The sequence below is a fragment of the Balaenoptera ricei genome, chromosome 3 (genome assembly GCF_028023285.1).
Source record: "Balaenoptera ricei isolate mBalRic1 chromosome 3, mBalRic1.hap2, whole genome shotgun sequence".
NCBI lineage: Eukaryota > Metazoa > Chordata > Mammalia > Artiodactyla > Balaenopteridae > Balaenoptera > Balaenoptera ricei.
In genome coordinates, this window is record NC_082641.1 from 179,679,029 (window position 1) to 179,697,484 (window position 18,456).

Genomic DNA, 18,456 nt, shown 5'->3' on the forward strand with positions numbered 1-18,456 from the left:
TGATCACATTGGAAACAACCCAAATGTCTACCAAGTGATGAACGGATAAACAAAACATGGTCCATCCATACAATGGAATATTATTCAGCCATGAAAAGGAGTGAAGCGCTGACACCTGCTACAATGTGGATGGACCTTGAGAACATGATGCTCAGTGAGAGAAGCCAGACACAAAAGGCCACATAATGTGTGATTCCATTTATATGAAACGTCCAAAACAGGCAAATCCACAGAGACAGGTGGTACATTTGTGGTTGCCAGGGGGATGGGGTTTCATTTTGGGGTGATGGAACGTTTTACTACTAGATAGAGGTGATGGCTGTACAACATGTGAGTTGTTCATTAAAATGGTTATTTTGGGACTTCCCTGGTGGTCCAGTGGCTAAGACTCCACGTTCCCGATGCAGGGGGCCTGGGTTCGATCCTTGGTCAGGGAACTAGATCCCACATGCCGCAGCTAAGACCCGGTGCAGCCAAATAAATAAATAAGTAAATATTTTTAAAAATTAGGGCCCACCCTAAAATGGTTATTTTGGGGACTTCCCTGGCGGTCCAGTTGTTAAGACTCCGCGCTTCCAATGCAGGGGGCACAGGTTCGATCTCTGGTTGGGGAACTAAGATCTCACATGCCCACCGCACGGCCAAAAATAAAATAAAATAAAATGAAATAAAATGGTTATTTTTATGTTATGTAAATTTCAGCTCCATTTAAAAAAGAAAAAAAGCAAGCTTCAGATTAAGTCAGAAGGTTTTAAAGAGGGATCTTTTTTTCAGATTGAGACTGAAGACAACTCACACGCCCATTTCGTGTACACGTTGCTCTGGTCCCTCTGTCTGTAGCTGACACCCCTGCTCTCAACACGGGGAGGGCAGCTGGTAACTCACCAATAAGTCTGGGATCTGGGAGTACAGGAGGCACACCACCTACTTGCAAGGTTACCCAAAATCATGCTCTGAAATTGCAGGCTGACAGCTGACGCACCACCCCTAGTTTTATCCTGCCCACACAGCATTTCACAACATTTTAAATTTGCTGTCAAATCAGAGATATGACACAAAAAGTCTAGATATCAGTCTTTTCTTGAATCACATCTGCCCTCCGTGCATGGTAACCGCCACCAGGAGCTGACTGTCCGCCACCCCTGCTCACCTGGGTGTCGGGATTTCCTTCCGGCTCCTTCCCCTCATTTACTCTGCCTTCCCTGTTTCCATCAGCCTGAGGCTGTAATCCCTGTTGTTCTAGAATCAGCTAGAACCGTAATTTACCCCCACGGACAGGGCACTCACTCTGTCGGAATGTTGACGGCATCATCATCTTGTTTGCTCCTCACAGTATCCCTGTGAGGCAGGTAGCAGCCCATTTCACAGAGGAGGAAACGGAGGCTAAACCAGAAGATGCCCAAGGGCAGAACGAACCACTCACAGAGGTAGAGCTGAATCCGGTCATTGCCCTCTACTGTCCCCTTGTGTCCAGTCTGCTCATGTGAACAAACCCCACAGGTCCACAGGGCTGCAGCTTTCAAGGTCAGGTGAGACCTGGTTATTTCCACAAGCCCCAGGAAGACCTCAGCTAATGCAGAGCTGAAGCCCCTTCACGAACTCAAAGTGGATCCAGAGGGCTCCCTGCAGCACTTGCTTTCAGTCTGTGCTGGGAAACCCATGTAAAAAGTGGGGTTCCCCCTAATCCACCAGGTGTACAGTGTGGCTTTATTCTTCTGGTGTGGGCTGAGTTGCATCCCTCCCAAAACATAATTCAGGTCTTAACTCCCAGAACCTGGGAATGTGACCTGTTTGGAAATAGGGTTGTTGCAGACAGCATTAAGTTGAGATGACATCATACTGGAGCAAGGTGGGCCCTACAGCCAATCAGTCGTATGCTCGTAAGAAGAGGCAAGTTTGGACACAGAGACACAGAGGAGAAGGCTGTGTGAAGATGGAGGCAGATTCAGATCAAAACTACAATGAGGGGCTTCCCTGGGGCGCGGTGGTTAAGAAGCCGCCTGCCAATGCAGGGCACACGGGTTCGAGCCCTGGCCCGGGAAGATCCCACATGCAGCGGAGCAACTAAGCCCGTGTACCACAGCTACTGAGCCTGCACTCTAGAGCCCATGTGCCACAACTACTGAGACCGCGTACTGCAACTACTGAAGCCCGCACACCTAGAGCCCGTGTTCTGCAACAAGAGAAGCCACCACAATAAGAAGCCCGTGCACCGCAACGAAGAGTAGCCCTGGCTCGCTGCAACTAGAGAAAGCCCACACACGGCAACGAAGACCCAACTCAGCCAAAAATAAAAACAAACAAATAAATAAATTTATTTAAAAAAAAAACAAACTACAATGAGGTATCACCTCATATCGGGCAGAATGGCCATCATCAAAAAATCTACAAACAATAAATGCTGGAGTGAGTGTGGAGAAAAGGGAACCCTCCTACACTGTTGGTGGGAATGTAAATTTGTACAGCCACTATGGAGAACAGAATGGAGGTTCCTCAAAAAACTAAAAATAGAGCTACCATATGATCCAGCAATCCCACTCCTGGGTGTGTATCTGGAGAAAACCATCATTCGAAAAGATACATGCACCCCAGTGTTCACTGCAGCACTATTTACAATAGCCAGGGCATGGAAGCAACCTAAATGTCCATCAACAGAGGAATGGATAAATAAATAAATAAATAAATAAATAAATAAATAAATAAATAAATGTATATCTCATATATATAATGGAATACTACTCAGCAATAAAAAAAGAACGAAATAATGCCATTAGCAGCAACATGGATGGACCTAGAGATTGTCATACTGAGGGAAGTAAGTCAGGCAGAGAAAGACAAACACATGATATCGCTTATATGTGGAATCCACAAAAAGTGTACAAATGAACTTATCTACAAAACAGAAATAGAGTTACAGATGTAGAAAGTAAACTTATGGTTACCAGGGGGTCGGGGGGAGGGATAAGCTGGGAGATTGGGATTGACATATACACACTACCATATACAAAAGAGATAGCTAATAAGGACCTACTATACAGCACAGGGAACTCTACTCAATACTCTTTAATGGCCTATATGGGAAAAGAATCTAAAAACGAATGCAGGACCTCCCTCGTGGCGCAGAGGTTAAGAATCCGCCTGCCAATGCAGGGGACACGGGCTCGAGCTCTGATCTGGGAGGCCCACATGCCACGGAGCAACTAAGCCCGTGCGCCACAACTACTGAGCTCATGCACTGCAACTACTGAGCCTGCGTGCTGCAACTACTGAAGCCCGCGTGCCTAGAGCCCGTGTTCCACAACACGAGGAGCCACCGCAATGAGAAGCCCGCACACCGCAACGGAGAGTAGCCCCCACTTGCTGCAACTAGAGAAAGCCCATGCGCAGCAATGAAGACCCAACGCAGCCAAAAAAAAAAAGAAAAAGAGTGGATATATGTATATGTATAACAGATTCACTCTGCTGTACACCTGAAACTAACACACACTGTAAATCAACTGTGCTCCAATAAAAATTTTAAAAAGTAAAAATAAAAAATAAAACACAAGCTTAAAAAAAAAAAAGATGGAGAAAGGCAGAGATTGGAGTGATGCATCTACAAGCCAAGGCAGGCAGAGGATTGCCGGCCATCACCCGAAGCTGAAAGAGGCTGGAAGCATCCTTCCCTAGAGCCTTCAGAGGGAGTATGGCCCTGCTGACACCTTGATTTTGGATTTTTAGCCTCCAGAACTGTGAGAGAAAACATTTCTTCTGTTTTAAGCAAGTTCCTGGTACTTTGTTATGGCAGCTCTGGGAAACTCACACGCCCTCTCAGCGTGAAATCCAAATTTCTCTCCTACTGCATCCCCTACCATGCCAAGGTCCTCTCTGCCCCAGTGCGTTTGCACATCCCACCCCCTCTGCCTAGAGGGCCACTTCCTGCTTTCTTTGACTGGTGAACTTGCTCAGCCTTTCAGGCTAGGTCAGCATCCTCCAGGAGGCCCCATCTGAATCTGACATCCACCCCGCCCCTGCATTCTGCCTCAGAAGACTTCTTTAGCACAGAATCTGTGGTACTGTGTGCTAATTGCTTGTTTCCTGGGCAGACTGTGAGCCCTTGAAGGGGAGGGAGTGCCTCTTCCTCTCTTGCTTTGGTGAGTCACGGGCCTGGACCTGGGAGAAGCAGCCCTCAGCAAGGGTTTTGAAGGAAGGAGTGAGTGAGGGCACATTATGTAAGTGGTGGGGAAAGGCCAAAATCTAGAAACACCTGTCACCTGGAATCAGCTGTTATTGCAATAGTTCTGGCTTCAGAGGTGGCTCCTGGACCGAGTTCTACCCTCAGATCCTAGCCTCTGGCTTAACGTTACTCACGGTGTGAAAGAAGGGAATTGGGAATAAACTGTGGGCCTCAGGACCTTTGAACATGCCTCCTGCTTCCCAACTGGTGCCCCAGGGCTTCGACGGCATTAAGATCGGCTGTGCTGCCTCGGTCTCCCCTCCAGGGTTTTCCAGCCTCTGTTTCTGTTTGATGGCGGCCACCTCTGGTGCAGGGTAACAGCAGAAACTCTTTCTGGGCATAAGTAGGCTTTTCTAAGGCTCAATGCTGGGCCAGCAACACTGGGGCTTATCACAGGACTCCTGCAGAGTTAAGTCGGGAGAACCAGAGAGGGAACTGCTGAAAGGCATTCAAGAATTATCCATTGGCAACTTTGGTGGTTTCAGATACTCAGATAAATCTGCCCTTTTTCCTTCTCTGCAATTTCCAACACCTCTGTCCATTCATCTTGCTCTGGTCTCCCCCAGCTCCATCACCTCTTGGTTGGGGAACTAAGATCCCACATGCTCGGGCTTCCCTGGTGGCGCAGTGGTTGAGAATCTGCCTGCTAATGCAGGGGACACGGGTTCGAGCCCTGGTCTGGGAAGATCCCACATGCCACGGAGCAGCTGGACCCGTGAGCCACAACTACTGAGCCTGCGCGTCTGGAGCCTGTGCCCCGCAACGGGAGGGGCCGCGATAGTGAAAAGGCCCGCGCACCGCAATGAAGAGCGGTCCCCGCACCGCGATGAAGAGTGGCCCCCGCTTGCCGCAACTAGAGAAAGCCCTCGCACGAACCGAAGACCCAAACACAAACAAAAATAAATAAATAAATAATAAAGTAGCTATTAAAAAAAAAAAATCATCCCCTTGAAAAATAGTCTTAAAAAAAAAAAAAAAAAAAAAAAAAAAAAAAAAAAAAAGATCCCACATGCTCATGGCACAGAATAAAATAAAATAAAATGGTTATTTTTCTGTTATGTAAATTTCACCTCCATTTAAAAAAGAAAAAAAGCAAGCTTCAGATTAAGTCAGCAGGTTTTAAAGAGGCATCTTTTTTTCAGATTGAGACTGAAGACAACTTACATGCCCGTTTTGTGTACATGCGCAGCATGGCCAAGAAAAACAACAAAAAAGCGCGGGGCCCTGATCCCCTAGGACTGTGACCTTACAAGAAGAGGGAGAGCCACGAGAAAGCTCCCCCTGCACATGCAAGCGCAGAGGAAAGACCACATGAGGATGCAGTGAGAAGGCCAGGAAGAGAGCCCTCACCAGAAGCCAACCCTGCTGGCACCTTGATCTCAGACATCCAGCCTCTGGAGCTGTGAGAGAATAAATGTCTGCTGTTGAAGCTGCCTGGGGTGTGGTATCCTGCTATGATAGCCCAGCATCGCTGGAGCACAGGAAAGAGAACGGCGCAGTTGAGGAGGGCAGAAGATGCTGAGGCTGCTCAGAGCCTGCCATCACTTCCTGGCCCAAACCCACGGCTCCTGCATGAGGGACTGCTGAGCTGGGCAACAGGAAATCACCTCTGTGCGTGTGTTGGGCTGGGGGAGGGACGTTGCCTGGCCTGCCCTGTGCAGGGGCGGGCAGATACAAAGAGAGACTGAGCATAGGTAGATAGAGAGACAGACAGCAGACAGACAGACACAGGGAGAGACAGGGGCAGAAGAGAGAGACGGGGGTTGGGGGAGAGAATGATAAAGCAAAGGAAGTAAAATCTTAACAATCAGCAAATCTGGGTAAGAGTTTACAGATATTCCTTATACCATTCTTATAGTTTTTTTTCTAAGCTTGGGACCATGTCAGAATAAAAAGTTACAGGGGGAGAGATAAATTGAGAGATTGGGATGGGCACATACACACTACTATATGTAAAATAGAGAAATAATAAGAACCTACTGTATAGCATAGGGAACTCTATTCAATACTCTGTAATGATCTATATGGGAACAGAATCTAAAAAAGAGTGGAAGGGATTTCCCTGGTGGCACAGTGGTTAAGAATCCTCCTGCCAATGTAGGGGACACGGGTTCCATCCCTGGTCCAGGAAGATCCCACATGCCGCGGAGCAACTAAGCCCATGTGCCACGACTACTGAGCCCGCGTGCTGCAACTACTGAAGCCCGTGCGCCTAGAGCCCGTGCTCCGCAACGAGAGAAGCCACCGCAATGAGAAGCCCATGCACCGCGACGAAGACCCAATGCAGCCAAAAATAAAATAAATAAAAGAGTGGATATATGTATCTGTATAACTGATTCACTTTGCTGTACAGTAGAAACTAACACAACATTCTAAATCACCTACACTCCAATTTTAAAAAAAAAGGAAAACAAAAAAGTTACAAGCAAAACCCACGACCACTCGGTTCTAGAAGGCAGAGCAGGCTGAGACACCATTCAGACATTTAACCCTGTACCTGCCTCTCCTTAGCTGTGAGACCCGGGCCAAGCCCTTTCCCACCCTGGTCCTCAGTTTCCCCACCCAACCTTTCTTCAGTCCCTCGATCTGCTTCCGCTGGCTTCAGGGCCTTTGCACGTGCTGCTCTCTCTGCTTGGAATGCTTGACCCCTACCCCCAGCCTCTTTCCCCTGTTCATACCTCTTCATCCTTCAGAGCTCAGGGTCAGCGCCTCCCCCAATGTCCCCAACCCAGTCAGACCCCACCTGGCGCTCTCCAGGTGCCAAGAACCCAGCTGCAATTTTTCATTGGTCTGTGAGGTTATAAGGGACCGCCTGTCTCTGCGCCAGACTGTAAACACCCCACAAGGGCGGCTCTCCTGTTCTCCATGTGTCCCCAGCGTCTCACCCAGGGCCTGGCATACAGTCCGTGCATATCACTAGAAGGAATGAATGTGGAAGCAAGGCAGGTAGATGGATCGTCTCCAGGCTGCCCTCTCTCAGCTAGGGTCCACAGGTACCTGCAGAAGAGCAGGAGGTGCAGGAAGACGCCGCAAGGCAATGGCAGCAGGAGGGGGCTGTGGGCACAGGGGGAGCACCCGGACACACCCAGGGCAGCTCGAGGATCCCACCCAGGAAGGGATCACTGAGCTCGAAGGAATAGAATTGGGGGTTGTCTGGCATCAGACAGAGGTGCTTATGTTGAGCTGCAGCTGGACGCTGTATAAGGAGCTGTACTCATTTCTCCCAGGACGAGGAGGACAGAGCCTTGATGAAGGCATGTTCCCGACCCCAGGGCTGCACAGCCAGGCCACTATCCTGCAAACACTGAACTACTGAAAAGGGAGAGGAGCCCTCTGCAGCTGGGGAAACTCACTTGAAATTCACATTTGCAGCTGCAGTCAGCTCCACTTTGTCTCAACAAGGCTTGGGAGAGGAGGGTCTCTTTTATGGGCGGATGGGAAAAAGGAACCAGAGTGAACAAGGTACAAGCTGATAAGAATGATGCAGAGGGCAGCAAGTCCTGTGGGCAGCCCTCCGCATCTAGACAGCCCGGCTCAGCTGCCTCGCAACTCATACCTCATCGAATTCTTTTTTTTTTTTTTTTTAATTCTTTTTTAAAAATTAATTAATTAATTTATTTTTGGCTGTGTTGGGTCTTCGTTTCTGTGTGAGGGCTTTCTCTAGTTGCGGCAAGCGGGGGCCACTCTTCATCGCGGTGCGCGGGCCTCTCACTATCGCGGCCTCTCTTGTTGCGGAGCACAGGCTCCAGACACGCAGGCTCAGCAATTGTGGCTCACGGGCCCAGTTGCTCCGCGGCATGTGGGATCCTCCCAGACCAGGGCTCGAACCCACGTCCCCTGCATCGGCAGGCAGACTCTCAACCACTGCGCCACCAGGGAAGCCCCCTCATCGAATTCTTGTGACAACATCGGGAGCCAGGAATGATTGTCCCTATTTTACAGATAGGAAAACTGAGGCACAAAGATGCTCGAAGAGCTGCCCAAGGTGGGCAAGCGAGCCCACTGGAGAATTGGAATCTCAACCCACGGCTGTCCGGTTCCACAGCTCGTGCCCTCTTTGTTCTGCTGTGTTGCTTGAAATAAAATTAGAGTGAGCAAGGTGAGTCCTGTGCTGTCATCAGAGAATTTTTTTATGTCCAGGAAGGGTTGGGGTTTGCCACCCGGGCAGACAGGGTTGAATCGAAGGTTCTCAATGTCCAGACCGAGGGACGCTTTGGTCTCGGACAGGGGCCAGAGTTCACGGGACCACAGGGTAAGTGATGCTGACACTGGTTGGAGACGCCCCCAAACCCCGGGTGTTTGGTGCTGGAAGGAACCCACAGAGATCATCCCATCTGTTTCCACCTTTTCCATGGGAGGAAACAGATCTCCCATGCCGGGAACGAGGGACAGCTCCCCAAGGCGGCTCTTGCCCATTCTGGAGCATTCCTAGCCACATCAGGAGCCCCTGACAAAAACAGTCCTTAATTCGCTCAAACTGCCAGGTTCGGGTGTCATGAGACCCCTTTCTACAAATCCAGGCATCAGCACTCCTTGTATTGAGTTAAAGAGAAAGACTTATAAGAGGGAGTGTAGAACGAAGAACATTTTAACAGTGAGAGAACAGGAGGTCGGCTCCAATGAAGTCGCCGTCTCTTTCCCGAAATACTTGCCTTTCTGAAGACAACGGTACTGCGCAGACAAGAGATTCTCGTCTATTCTGAGGTGGGGCATCTATCGCTTTATTTATTTTTTTTTAATTTTATTTATTTTTGGCTGCGTTGCTGTGTGCGGGCTTTCTCTAGTTGTGGCGAGCGGGGGCTACTCTTCGTTGCGGTGCACGGGCTTCTCATTGAGGTGGCTTCTCTTGTTGTGGAGCATGGGCTCTAGGCACATGGGCTTCAGTAGTTGCAGTATGCGGGCTCAGTAGTTGTGGCACGTAGGCCCTAGAGCATGTGGGCTTCAGTAGTTATGGTGCACAGGCTCAGTAGTTGGGGCTCGTGGGCTCTAGAGCACTGGCTCAGTAGTTCTGGCGCATGGGTTTAGTTGCTCCATGGCATGTGGGATCTTCCCGGACCAGGCATCGAACCTGTGTCCCTGGCATTGGTAGGCGATTCTTAACCACTGCACCACCAGGGAAGTCCCCATCTATCGCTTTAAGAATCATAAGGATGTGTGTGAAACATCGACACTGAAAATGACTAGACTGGAGAGAGGGCTAAAGATTCTCAAATGAGGGGGTGATGCCCTTGACATCACAGCTTCTCCTGGGACAGGTCGACAGGAAGCTCCAGATCTCCTCCCATCAGCCCATTTTGTTTTTGAATGGGCCGGCTGGCCGTACAAAGCATGCACAGATTGGACCATTTGAGTCCAAAGAGTCTACTTTAGACTCAAACCTGCATCCCTTTCATGCCTGTCCTTCATCCTTGTTCTGCCCTGGGCACCCTCACCGACTGAGATTACCTGGAGCTGGAGATCCTTTCCAAATTCTCTTTTCCAGGGTGAATATGCCCAGTCCCTTTGACTCTTCCTTCCTAGATGGTTATGCAACTAACTCTTGGGCATCATCTCCTGTGGGTAAACTCCTTGCGTTAAAGTGGGAGGGAGAGGGAATTCCCTGGCGATCCAGTGGTTAGGACTCCACACTTTCACTGCCATGGGCACGGATTCGATCCCCAGTTGGGGAACTAAGATCCTAAGATCCTGCAAGCTGGCCAAAAAAAAAAGTGGGAGGGAGATGAGCAGTTGCATCCAGCCAACGAATTAAGGGGAGCCTGTGCTGACTATATTTTCTCTTACCCAACGCCTCGCCAGAGGAGAATACAGAGAGACAAGTATCTCAGCAGTGGGCACGCACAGCTTGCTTCCTACAATTTTGAATTCGTACCAATGACCGTCATCCTTTCACCCAATATCCACTGAGCAGCAACTGTATGCCTGTGATCAAATCAAAGGCCCCTGCTCTCGTGGGTTCCATGGTGGGGAACAGACTGTAAACAAGTATGTGAAATACTCAGCATATTCAGTCGTATGAAGCCCGGGCGCCTAGAGCCCCTGCTCTGCAACAAGAGAAGCCACCGCAATGAGAAGCCTGTGCACTGCAACGAAGAGTAGCCCCCGCTCGCCGCAACTAGAGAAAGCCCGCGCGCAGTAATGAAGACCCAATGCAGCCAAAAATAAATTAATTAATTAAAAATAAAAACAACAACAACACGACACGTATGTATTTTCTTACGAATCTAGACAAAGAAGTAAGTCTGAAATCAGTTTCACTGTCAGGGCTGGTTCCTCCTGGAGGCTCTGGGGGAGAATCTGTTTCCGTGCCTTTTGTTTTGTTTCGTTTTGTTTTGTTTTGGCTGCGCCGGGTCTTAGTTGCGGCACGCGGGATCTTCATTGCCACGTGTGGGATCTTTAGCTGTGGCATGAGGGATCTAGCTCCCTGAACAGGGATTGAACCCGGGCCCCCTGCATTAGGAGCACAGAGTCTTAACCACTGAACCGCCAGAGAAGTCCCTGCCCCAGGGCTTTTAGGGGGTATGACAGGGTCCCTCTGGCTGCTGCAGGTAAAAACACGCTGTTACCTGAATTCATGGGAACCCAGGTAAGAATATTGTAACAGCCCATGAGATGGTTTTAGAAGAATGTTTAGAATTCTTGTGATAGTGTGGGAATGGGAGCTATTTAGGCACTTTGGGCAGGGATGGGCGGGGGAGGGAGGTGGGAAATCAATCTTAAATAATTCAGCAAATATCAATTATGCGCTTGGCCCGGTCAGCTGGGGTGTCTCTGCCTCAAACCTGGGAGCAGCGTCTGGGCCACCCCTTCCACGTCTGACACGCACACCTAGGGAGCTGTACCTGGGCAGATTTTCGTCCTGCCATTCTTCCTTCACATCCACGTTTTCCATCCGGAGCGTGGCTTCAGTGGTCCCCATGGGAGCTGGGAAGAGGCACCGACTTGAAGCAAGGATGAATCCTGAAGGAGGGCAGTGGATGGAGGTTTTACTGGACAATCATCATAACGACAACTCCCCACTCACACACAGAACTTCAGAGATGGATCTGCAAAGAGCTCTTGTGTCCGTTGCCTTATTGAATCATTTTCCAGCCCCATGAGGCTTCTCCATTTCACCAGTGAGAAAACGGAGGTATAGAAAGCTGAACACATGTGGGTCTGGAGTTTGAAACCAAAGGAGGGGCTGAGCCTCCAGCTAAAAGCACCCCCCCCCCTTTGAAGCTCTGAAATCCATCCTCTGCATGGTTCACCATCCCTCCCTTACCTTGGACTTCAACTAGGAAGCAATAAATCCAATTAAAGTCATTTACACTAAATGACTGATATAATTAAGCTTCCTTGCTGGGATTGACATTCAGACAAGACCTGGTTAATGCCAACCCACCTCTATCTGCTCCAGCCCACCTGTCCTGTCCCTGTCCCCTCCCCTCCCCCAATGAAGAAGCAAGTCCTGACAACCTGACCCTAGGACTGAAAAAGGAAGTGCGGAAAGTGCCTGGGGCTGGAAATCAGGATCATCATTTTTACCAACCACAAAATGCCAGTTTTGTTTTTATCGTTGTGAGGAACCAGCTGGGGGCAAGGATGGGGTGGGAGGCAGCACTCTAGGTGGGGCTTAAGTGCTGGGCTGTCTGGGAGTGTGGTGAGAACTGCCGAGTGGGACTGAATTTGGGTCTACCCTGGGGCTTGGCAGACTTCCCCTGTCTCAGTTTCCCTGCCTGTAAATGAAAGAATTGGTCTAGAAAGGATCTCTATGATCCCTTTGGGCATAAACCCCAGGATCTTATGACTCAACTAATAGTACAGGTTCTGAGCTTTTAAGCCAGTGGTTCTCAACTGGCAGTGATTCTGCCTTCCCCCACCAGATATTTGGCAATGTTTGGAGGCATTTTTGGCTGTCACAAGTGCGGCGGAGGGGGGGGAGGAGGGCGGTGTGCTACTGACATCAAGTGGGTGGAGACCAGGGATGTTGCTCAGTGCTTTCCAGTGCCCCAGATGGTACCCCATGACCAAGAATGATCCGGCCCCAAATGTCCATAGATCCGAGATTGAGAAGTTGTCATCCTCACTTGCAAGCACCTAAGGTCCCGCCTCCAGCCCCTCCCCCCTCCCCACTCAATGCGGCTGCCCCTCTAGAGCTGGTGGGTGGCTCTTAGTTTGGGTGTGTCTTCCAGAGCCCCTCGCTGGACCTAAGCCCCTGTGGATGGAGGGTCTGCATTTGGGATTGGGGCTCAGAGGGAGCCGGAGACAGGTGAGGGCTAGGCAGGGGGGACGGGATGTCTGAAATTCGACCCTCCCCCACTTCAGTGAGAGTTTCTCACTCCATTCTTGTCACTGCCCTGAATGTCGTCATTCATTCATGGAGGAGGGACAGTAAGACGCAGTACAGAAAACAGAGAGAGAGAGAGATGTCTTCCTGATGCTGTGGGCAACAACTGCCCAGGAACTTACTGCAAGGGAAAGTTCCCATCGATGGAAATTCATTTCCTTTCTGAAGGGAGTGGTCTTTGCGTCTGTTTTCCTTATCCTGAGCTGGGTGTGACCTCAGCCCCCAGAAAGGACCACCCACCTCCACCCCACCCACAGCTGAGACTGGGGCCACACATGTTGGCCCAACGATCCTCTAAATGAGGGGTGTGTGTGGGTGACCGCAGGGCCCTGGACGCTCCCGCCCTCTGATCCCGACTTCACGTTCGAGGACGGCAAATAAGGCAGCGACGGGAAGCTGAGAAGCGTTCCTTCCCGCTATGGTGCTGAATTATCAGCACATACAAGTTCAGACAGAGGAGGAGGAATCTCTGTCTTCAACCGTTTCCCTTCCTCCCCACCCCATAGGCAAGCTTTTACGTACACATCTATCAAATCCTATTCCAAATCCGCTCACGGTGTTATAAATAGGAAATGCACAGAGGTGGGACGTGTACATTTCGGTCTCTCAGGAAGCGTCCCAGAGAGGGGCTGAGGGTTTGAGCCGCCTAATCTCTAAGCACGTCCCGGAAATGGTGCAATCCTCTGCCATCCAGGTGAACGGTGGGCATGGGAGGTGAACTGTGGGTGTGTGTGTGGGGCGGATGCTTTTCTCAGCGTGGGGTAAAATGGAAGTGGTAGCATCCCAAGAATCACAAGACCCTGGTTCTCTGCTCCCACCCGCCCCATCTGCCAGAAGGGGGTTTGTAGCAGCAGATACCTGCGGACAGTCTTCCTCAGCAGGGCGGGGAGAAAGAAAGTGGATTCACCTCCGCGTGAGTCCCGGCTACCTCCGCGGCCTCTCCCGGTTACGCGCAAACAAAGAAGAGCCTTGGGCGGATGCAGCCGGGCATCCCTCGCCTTCGGAGCGTCCGAGGAAGATGCGCTCAGGCGCGGACTCCGCATCCAAGGAAGGTCACCCAGGGCAACGCGACGGGCGCGGATGGGCGCTTTTGTCCACGGGTGGGAAACAGCTTGCAGTCAGCGGTCGGCTCCCCCTCGCTCGGCTGCGGCTGCGTCCCTGGTCCTCGTGCCTCCGAGGTATTTTCTTCTTGCCAGCTCGCAGCTGGCGGAGGCTCGGCTTCCTTAAGACAGTTAATTATGCTGCTTTTGTGTGCAGGGTGGGTGGATGGGGGCAGGGCTGACCAAAAAGCACAGCCCCCTGCCAGAATCGGTGCTCTCCATTGGCTGAGACGGGAGCATTTCCAAGAGCCTCACCAGGGGCAGAAGCGGAAATGATTTCCTGATGGCGCATCACAGATTTAAAAACAAAACAAGGAACAAATAAATAAGTGGCAGCGATGGCCTCATTCCTTAGATTAAGAGGGAGGGAGGAAATAATATCCTCATGGACCCGTTTCATGGGTCCCTCAGCCGACCACTTACGATGAGCCATGTGCCGAAGACCGGGCTGGGTGCTGGGGAGACAGAACCTTCTCAGACACATTCGCTCGGGGCCTCCGAGGGAAAGGCGCCCCCTGCAGGTGTGCGTGCGTTAACCCCGCCCTGGAAGACCATAGAATGGTATAGAGTTAAGAATGCACCCTCTGAAATCAAACCATAAGTGGATTGGGACACTGGCTCAGCCACTAGCTGGGGACTTGGTTGGGTAAGTGATCATACTTCCTGGACCTCAGTTTCCTCATCTGTGAAATGGAAACATCAGGGTACTGGCCTTTCGGCATTTAATGAGGTGATGCAGGGAGGGTGCTTGGCACAGTGCCGCAGCATGAGAAAAGTTCTATGCGTGTTTCTTGCTGTTGCTGTTTTTATTTTTAGACTGGTAGCAGGTTGAATGGTGCCCCCCCCCACCAAAGATATGTCCATGTCCTAACCCCTGGAACTTGTGAATGTGACCTTATTTGGAAAAAAGGGTCTTTGCAGATGGAATTAAGTTAAGGATCTCCAGATGAGATCATCCTGGATTTAAGATGTGCCCTAAATCCCGTGACAAGTGACTTCATAAGAGAAGAGAAGGGGGGGGGCATCATGTGAGATCAGGATGATGCGTCGACAAGCCAAGGAATATGGAGGGTTGCCAGTGACCACCGGAAGCTGGAGAGGCACCAAATGGATTCTCCTTCACAGCCCCCAGAAGGAGCCAACCCTGCCAATACCTTGATTTCAGACTTCTGGCCTCCAAAACTGTGAGAGAGAGAGAAAAAAAAAAAAGCTATCATTTTGAGCCACCTAGTTCGTGGTACTTTGTTATGGCAGCCACAGGAAACTAATATCAATACATGATCCTAAGTAGGAATGGATGCCTGTTGTTACCTCCTGTCCCTCTTAATCACTGTGATGGTTTTCACCTGTTCTGTGAACACATCAGGCTCATTCCCACCACAGGGCCTTTGCACAAGCTGCTCCCTCTGCCAGGTATGCTCTTCCCCCAGATGTTTGCATTATTCAGGTGTCAGCTCACAAGTAATCTCCTCAGAGAGGCCTTTCCTAATCTCACCGCCTACCTTGCCTCTCACTCCATCATCTTCCATCCCATTATCTAGTCTGATTTGTTTTTCAGTGTTATTTTTTTTCTTTTTTACTGTGGTAAAATACGCATAATGTAAAATTTACCATTTTAACCATTTGAAAGTGTATAGTTCGGTGACATTAAGTACATTCAGTGCTGTGCCACCATCACCACTGTCTAGTTCCTGAACTTTTTCATCACCCCAAATGGAAACCCCAACCCATTAAGCAGCCTCTTACTTCTCCCTTCCCAGCCCCTGGCAACCACTAATCCAGTTTCTGTCTCTGTGGATTTGCCTGTTCTGGATATTTCATATAAATGGAATAATCTACTATGCCATCTTTTGTGTCTGGCTTCTCTCACTGAGCATCATTTTTCAAGGATCATCCACATTGTGGTGTGTGTCAGTGCTTCATTCATTTTTATGGCTGAATCATATATTTCATTGTATGCGTGTGCCACTTTTTGTTTATCCATTCACCAGTGGATAAACAAAAAGTGTTTCTACATTTTGGCTGTTGTGAATAGAGCTGCTATGAGCATGGGTGTACATGGATTCATTTGAATCCCTGTTTTCAGTTCTTTGGGGTATATACCTGGGAGTGGCGATGCTGGGTCATACACTAATTCTATGTTTATGGTATTGAGGAGGCTGATGAGTCTTTTTTCATAACACTTACCACTATTTGAGATTATTTACTTGTTTCTTTGTTTATTCTAGGACACCCCCCCCCCCCCTTATTGGAATAGAAATTTCAAAAGAGACTTGGTTGGTTTTGTACACTGTAATGTGCCAGGGCAGTAGCACGCAGCACAAAGGAGATGTTCGGGAAATGCAGGTAGATTGCACAGACGATGGCTCCCCATGTGGGTCTCAGACAACAATCTATTCACGTGGCTACCCCACTCACTGCATCAGGGTCGGTGCCCCTGCAAGCCAAAGGCATAAAGGCAACCTCCCCACAGCAGGGAAGGAGAGCCCAGAGACTCCAGCACAAGATCTGGACTTTGCACTTCTTGGCTGGAGGACGTGGAGCTCTGGGAAGAGACACTGAGCGGGAAATCCAGGTTCGTTCTAGTACTGGGCACTGGGGTCCGAAACGTGAGTAAGACTTTGCTTTTGTAGAACTCCCACTCGGAGAAGCAGATATGGGCAAACGAGTCTGCGCTGACATCTTTGGAGCAGAGTGGCTTGGGAGGCACATGGGGAGATTTCTCAGAGTGGGGCAGGGGTGGTGACCGTGTGGGTTGGGCGCTGAGGAGTGAGTAGGAGTTGGATGGATGAAGAAGGGGGAGAAAAGCATTTGGAACCGAAGGACATTTGTAAAGCAGCAGCTCTTCCTCCCTGAGAGCGCGCTGGGAACTGTCCGTGGTGCTGCAGCCCGCCACCGAGCCGCTGCGTGAACCAAGATTGGCTCTCGTCTGGTTTATCGTTAATGGTGGTTATATATATTAATATATACGCATAACATAAAGTTTGCCATTCTAATCATTTTTAAATGTAAAGTTCAGTGGCATTAATTCCATTCACAATGTGTAACCATCCCCACTATCCATCTCCAGAACTTTCTCATCTTCCCAAATCGAAACTCTGTCCGCATTAAACACTAACTCCCCATCTCCATTCCCCCAGAATGTAAGTTTCTTGAGATCAGAGATGTTTCCTTTTGTCATTGCTATATCTTTAATCCCTAGACCAGTGGTTCTCACCTGTGGGCGATTTTACCCCCTATGGGACATTTGGTAATGTCTGGGGACATTTTTGGTTATCATGACTTGGGGGATGGAGGTGATTCTGGCATCGAGTGGGTAAAGACCAGAGATACTGCTCAACACCCTACAATGCACAGGACAGCCCCTTCCCCAAGAAAATTATCTGGTCTGAAATATCAGCGGTGCGGGCGTTGAGAAACCCTGCCCTAGAAGAATACCTGAAACGAAGTTAGTTCTCAGTGAAGTTTGTTGAGGCAATGAAATTACTAAACCTCCTTGAATCTCCTTTTCCTGATTTGCAAAGGGGATTCATACAAATACATTTGATCCTCATTATTCATGGTATTTGTAAATTTGCCTACTGGCTGAAATTTATTTGTAACCCCCAAAATCAATACTCATGGTGCTTCCAGGGTCATTTGTAGACAACACAGAGAAGTGAAAAAATCTGAGTGCTGGTTGTGCATGTGCTGTCAGCTGAGGTTGAACCAGATGATGTTTATTCCAGCCTAGGCTGTAAACAACTGTCCTTTTTTGGGTCTATTTAGTGCCGTGCTTTAAACATTTTTGTGCATTTTTTGGTGACTTGGCTATTTACAATGGCCCCCACACATGGTGCTGAAGTGCTGTCTAGTGTTTGTTAGCACAAGAAGGCTGTGCTGTGCCCTTATGGAGAAAATAAGCATGTTAGATAAGCTTCATTGAGGTGTGAGTTATAGTGCTCTGGAATGTGAGTTCAATATTAAGGAATCTACAATGTATATTAAATAAGAAGCCTTTAAACAAAACAACACACATAACACAAGGTTATGTATTGATCAGTTGATGAAAATGTTGTGACCAGAGGCTCGCAGGAACCTAACCCTGTATTTCCCCTAGGAGTAATGGGTCAGTATTTTGCTATTTCAGTGTTTGCAGCAACTTTACAGAACAGAGCTGCTGCCAATAACGAGAATCAACTATACCTACTTCTGAGGGCTATTGTGAGGACTAGATAAGATTATGCATGTGAAGCATTTAGCACAATGCTTATAGCAAATAACAGGAAAAAAGATATTATGCAATCCAGAGAAAACATCAAAACAGACCTGCTTTTGTAAAAGGCATGCAGCCTGGGTTATCTAGTTAGAGCTTCAGGGAATTGGAGGGAGGCCATGTGTAATTACCATGCTGGACTTCAGCCAGGGCATGGCAGGAGAGCTGCGTTTGCCAGACACACTAGATTGTTCCTTGTGGCCACACATGGTCATTAAGACACAAATGGAAGAATGCCATCCACTAAATCACCCATACGGCTTTCCTTGGCACCCTGGGCTTGCCATGGTTTCCATCCAAGAATTAACTAGCCCTGTGCCTGCTTAAAAGGGTGGCAAAAGAACAGCACCCCACCACGGTTGGTAAATGTACTCTTTTTTTTTTGCCTTTAAAAAATTAATTTAAAAAATTGAAATAATTGTAGATTCACATGGGGTTGTAAAAAATCACACAGAGAGATCCCATGTACCCTTTTCCACCATGTTACCCAATGGTAACATCTTGCAAAATTATAGTATAATGCAATAGCACTATTGCTTTTGATACAGTCAAGATACGG

At 49.1% G+C, this 18,456-nt stretch overlaps 1 protein-coding gene and 1 long non-coding RNA gene across 5 annotated transcripts in view; one reads left to right on the top strand and one right to left on the bottom strand.

Annotated features, from left to right (window-relative positions):
• LOC132363196 (uncharacterized) overlaps positions 1-10,406 on the top strand; it is a 52,691-nt gene extending 42,285 nt beyond the window's left edge. For 2 of the 4 annotated variants that reach the window (XR_009502564.1, XR_009502565.1), the window contains 3 exons: positions 8,159-8,315; positions 8,737-8,920; positions 10,013-10,406. This is a non-coding gene — a long non-coding RNA (uncharacterized LOC132363196). Of the gene's footprint in view, positions 1-8,158; positions 8,316-8,700; positions 8,921-10,012 lie in introns of all 4 variants that reach the window. The other 2 variants (XR_009502566.1, XR_009502567.1) reach the window with 2 other exon arrangements.
• Positions 1-11,132, bottom strand: part of ATCAY (ATCAY kinesin light chain interacting caytaxin) — a 29,951-nt gene extending 18,819 nt beyond the window's left edge. The window contains exon 1 of the mRNA XM_059918774.1: positions 11,056-11,132. Coding sequence (XP_059774757.1) covers positions 11,056-11,132 — 77 coding nt within the window. The remainder of the gene's footprint in view (positions 1-11,055) is intronic.
• Positions 11,133-18,456: the final 7,324 nt, after the last annotated feature.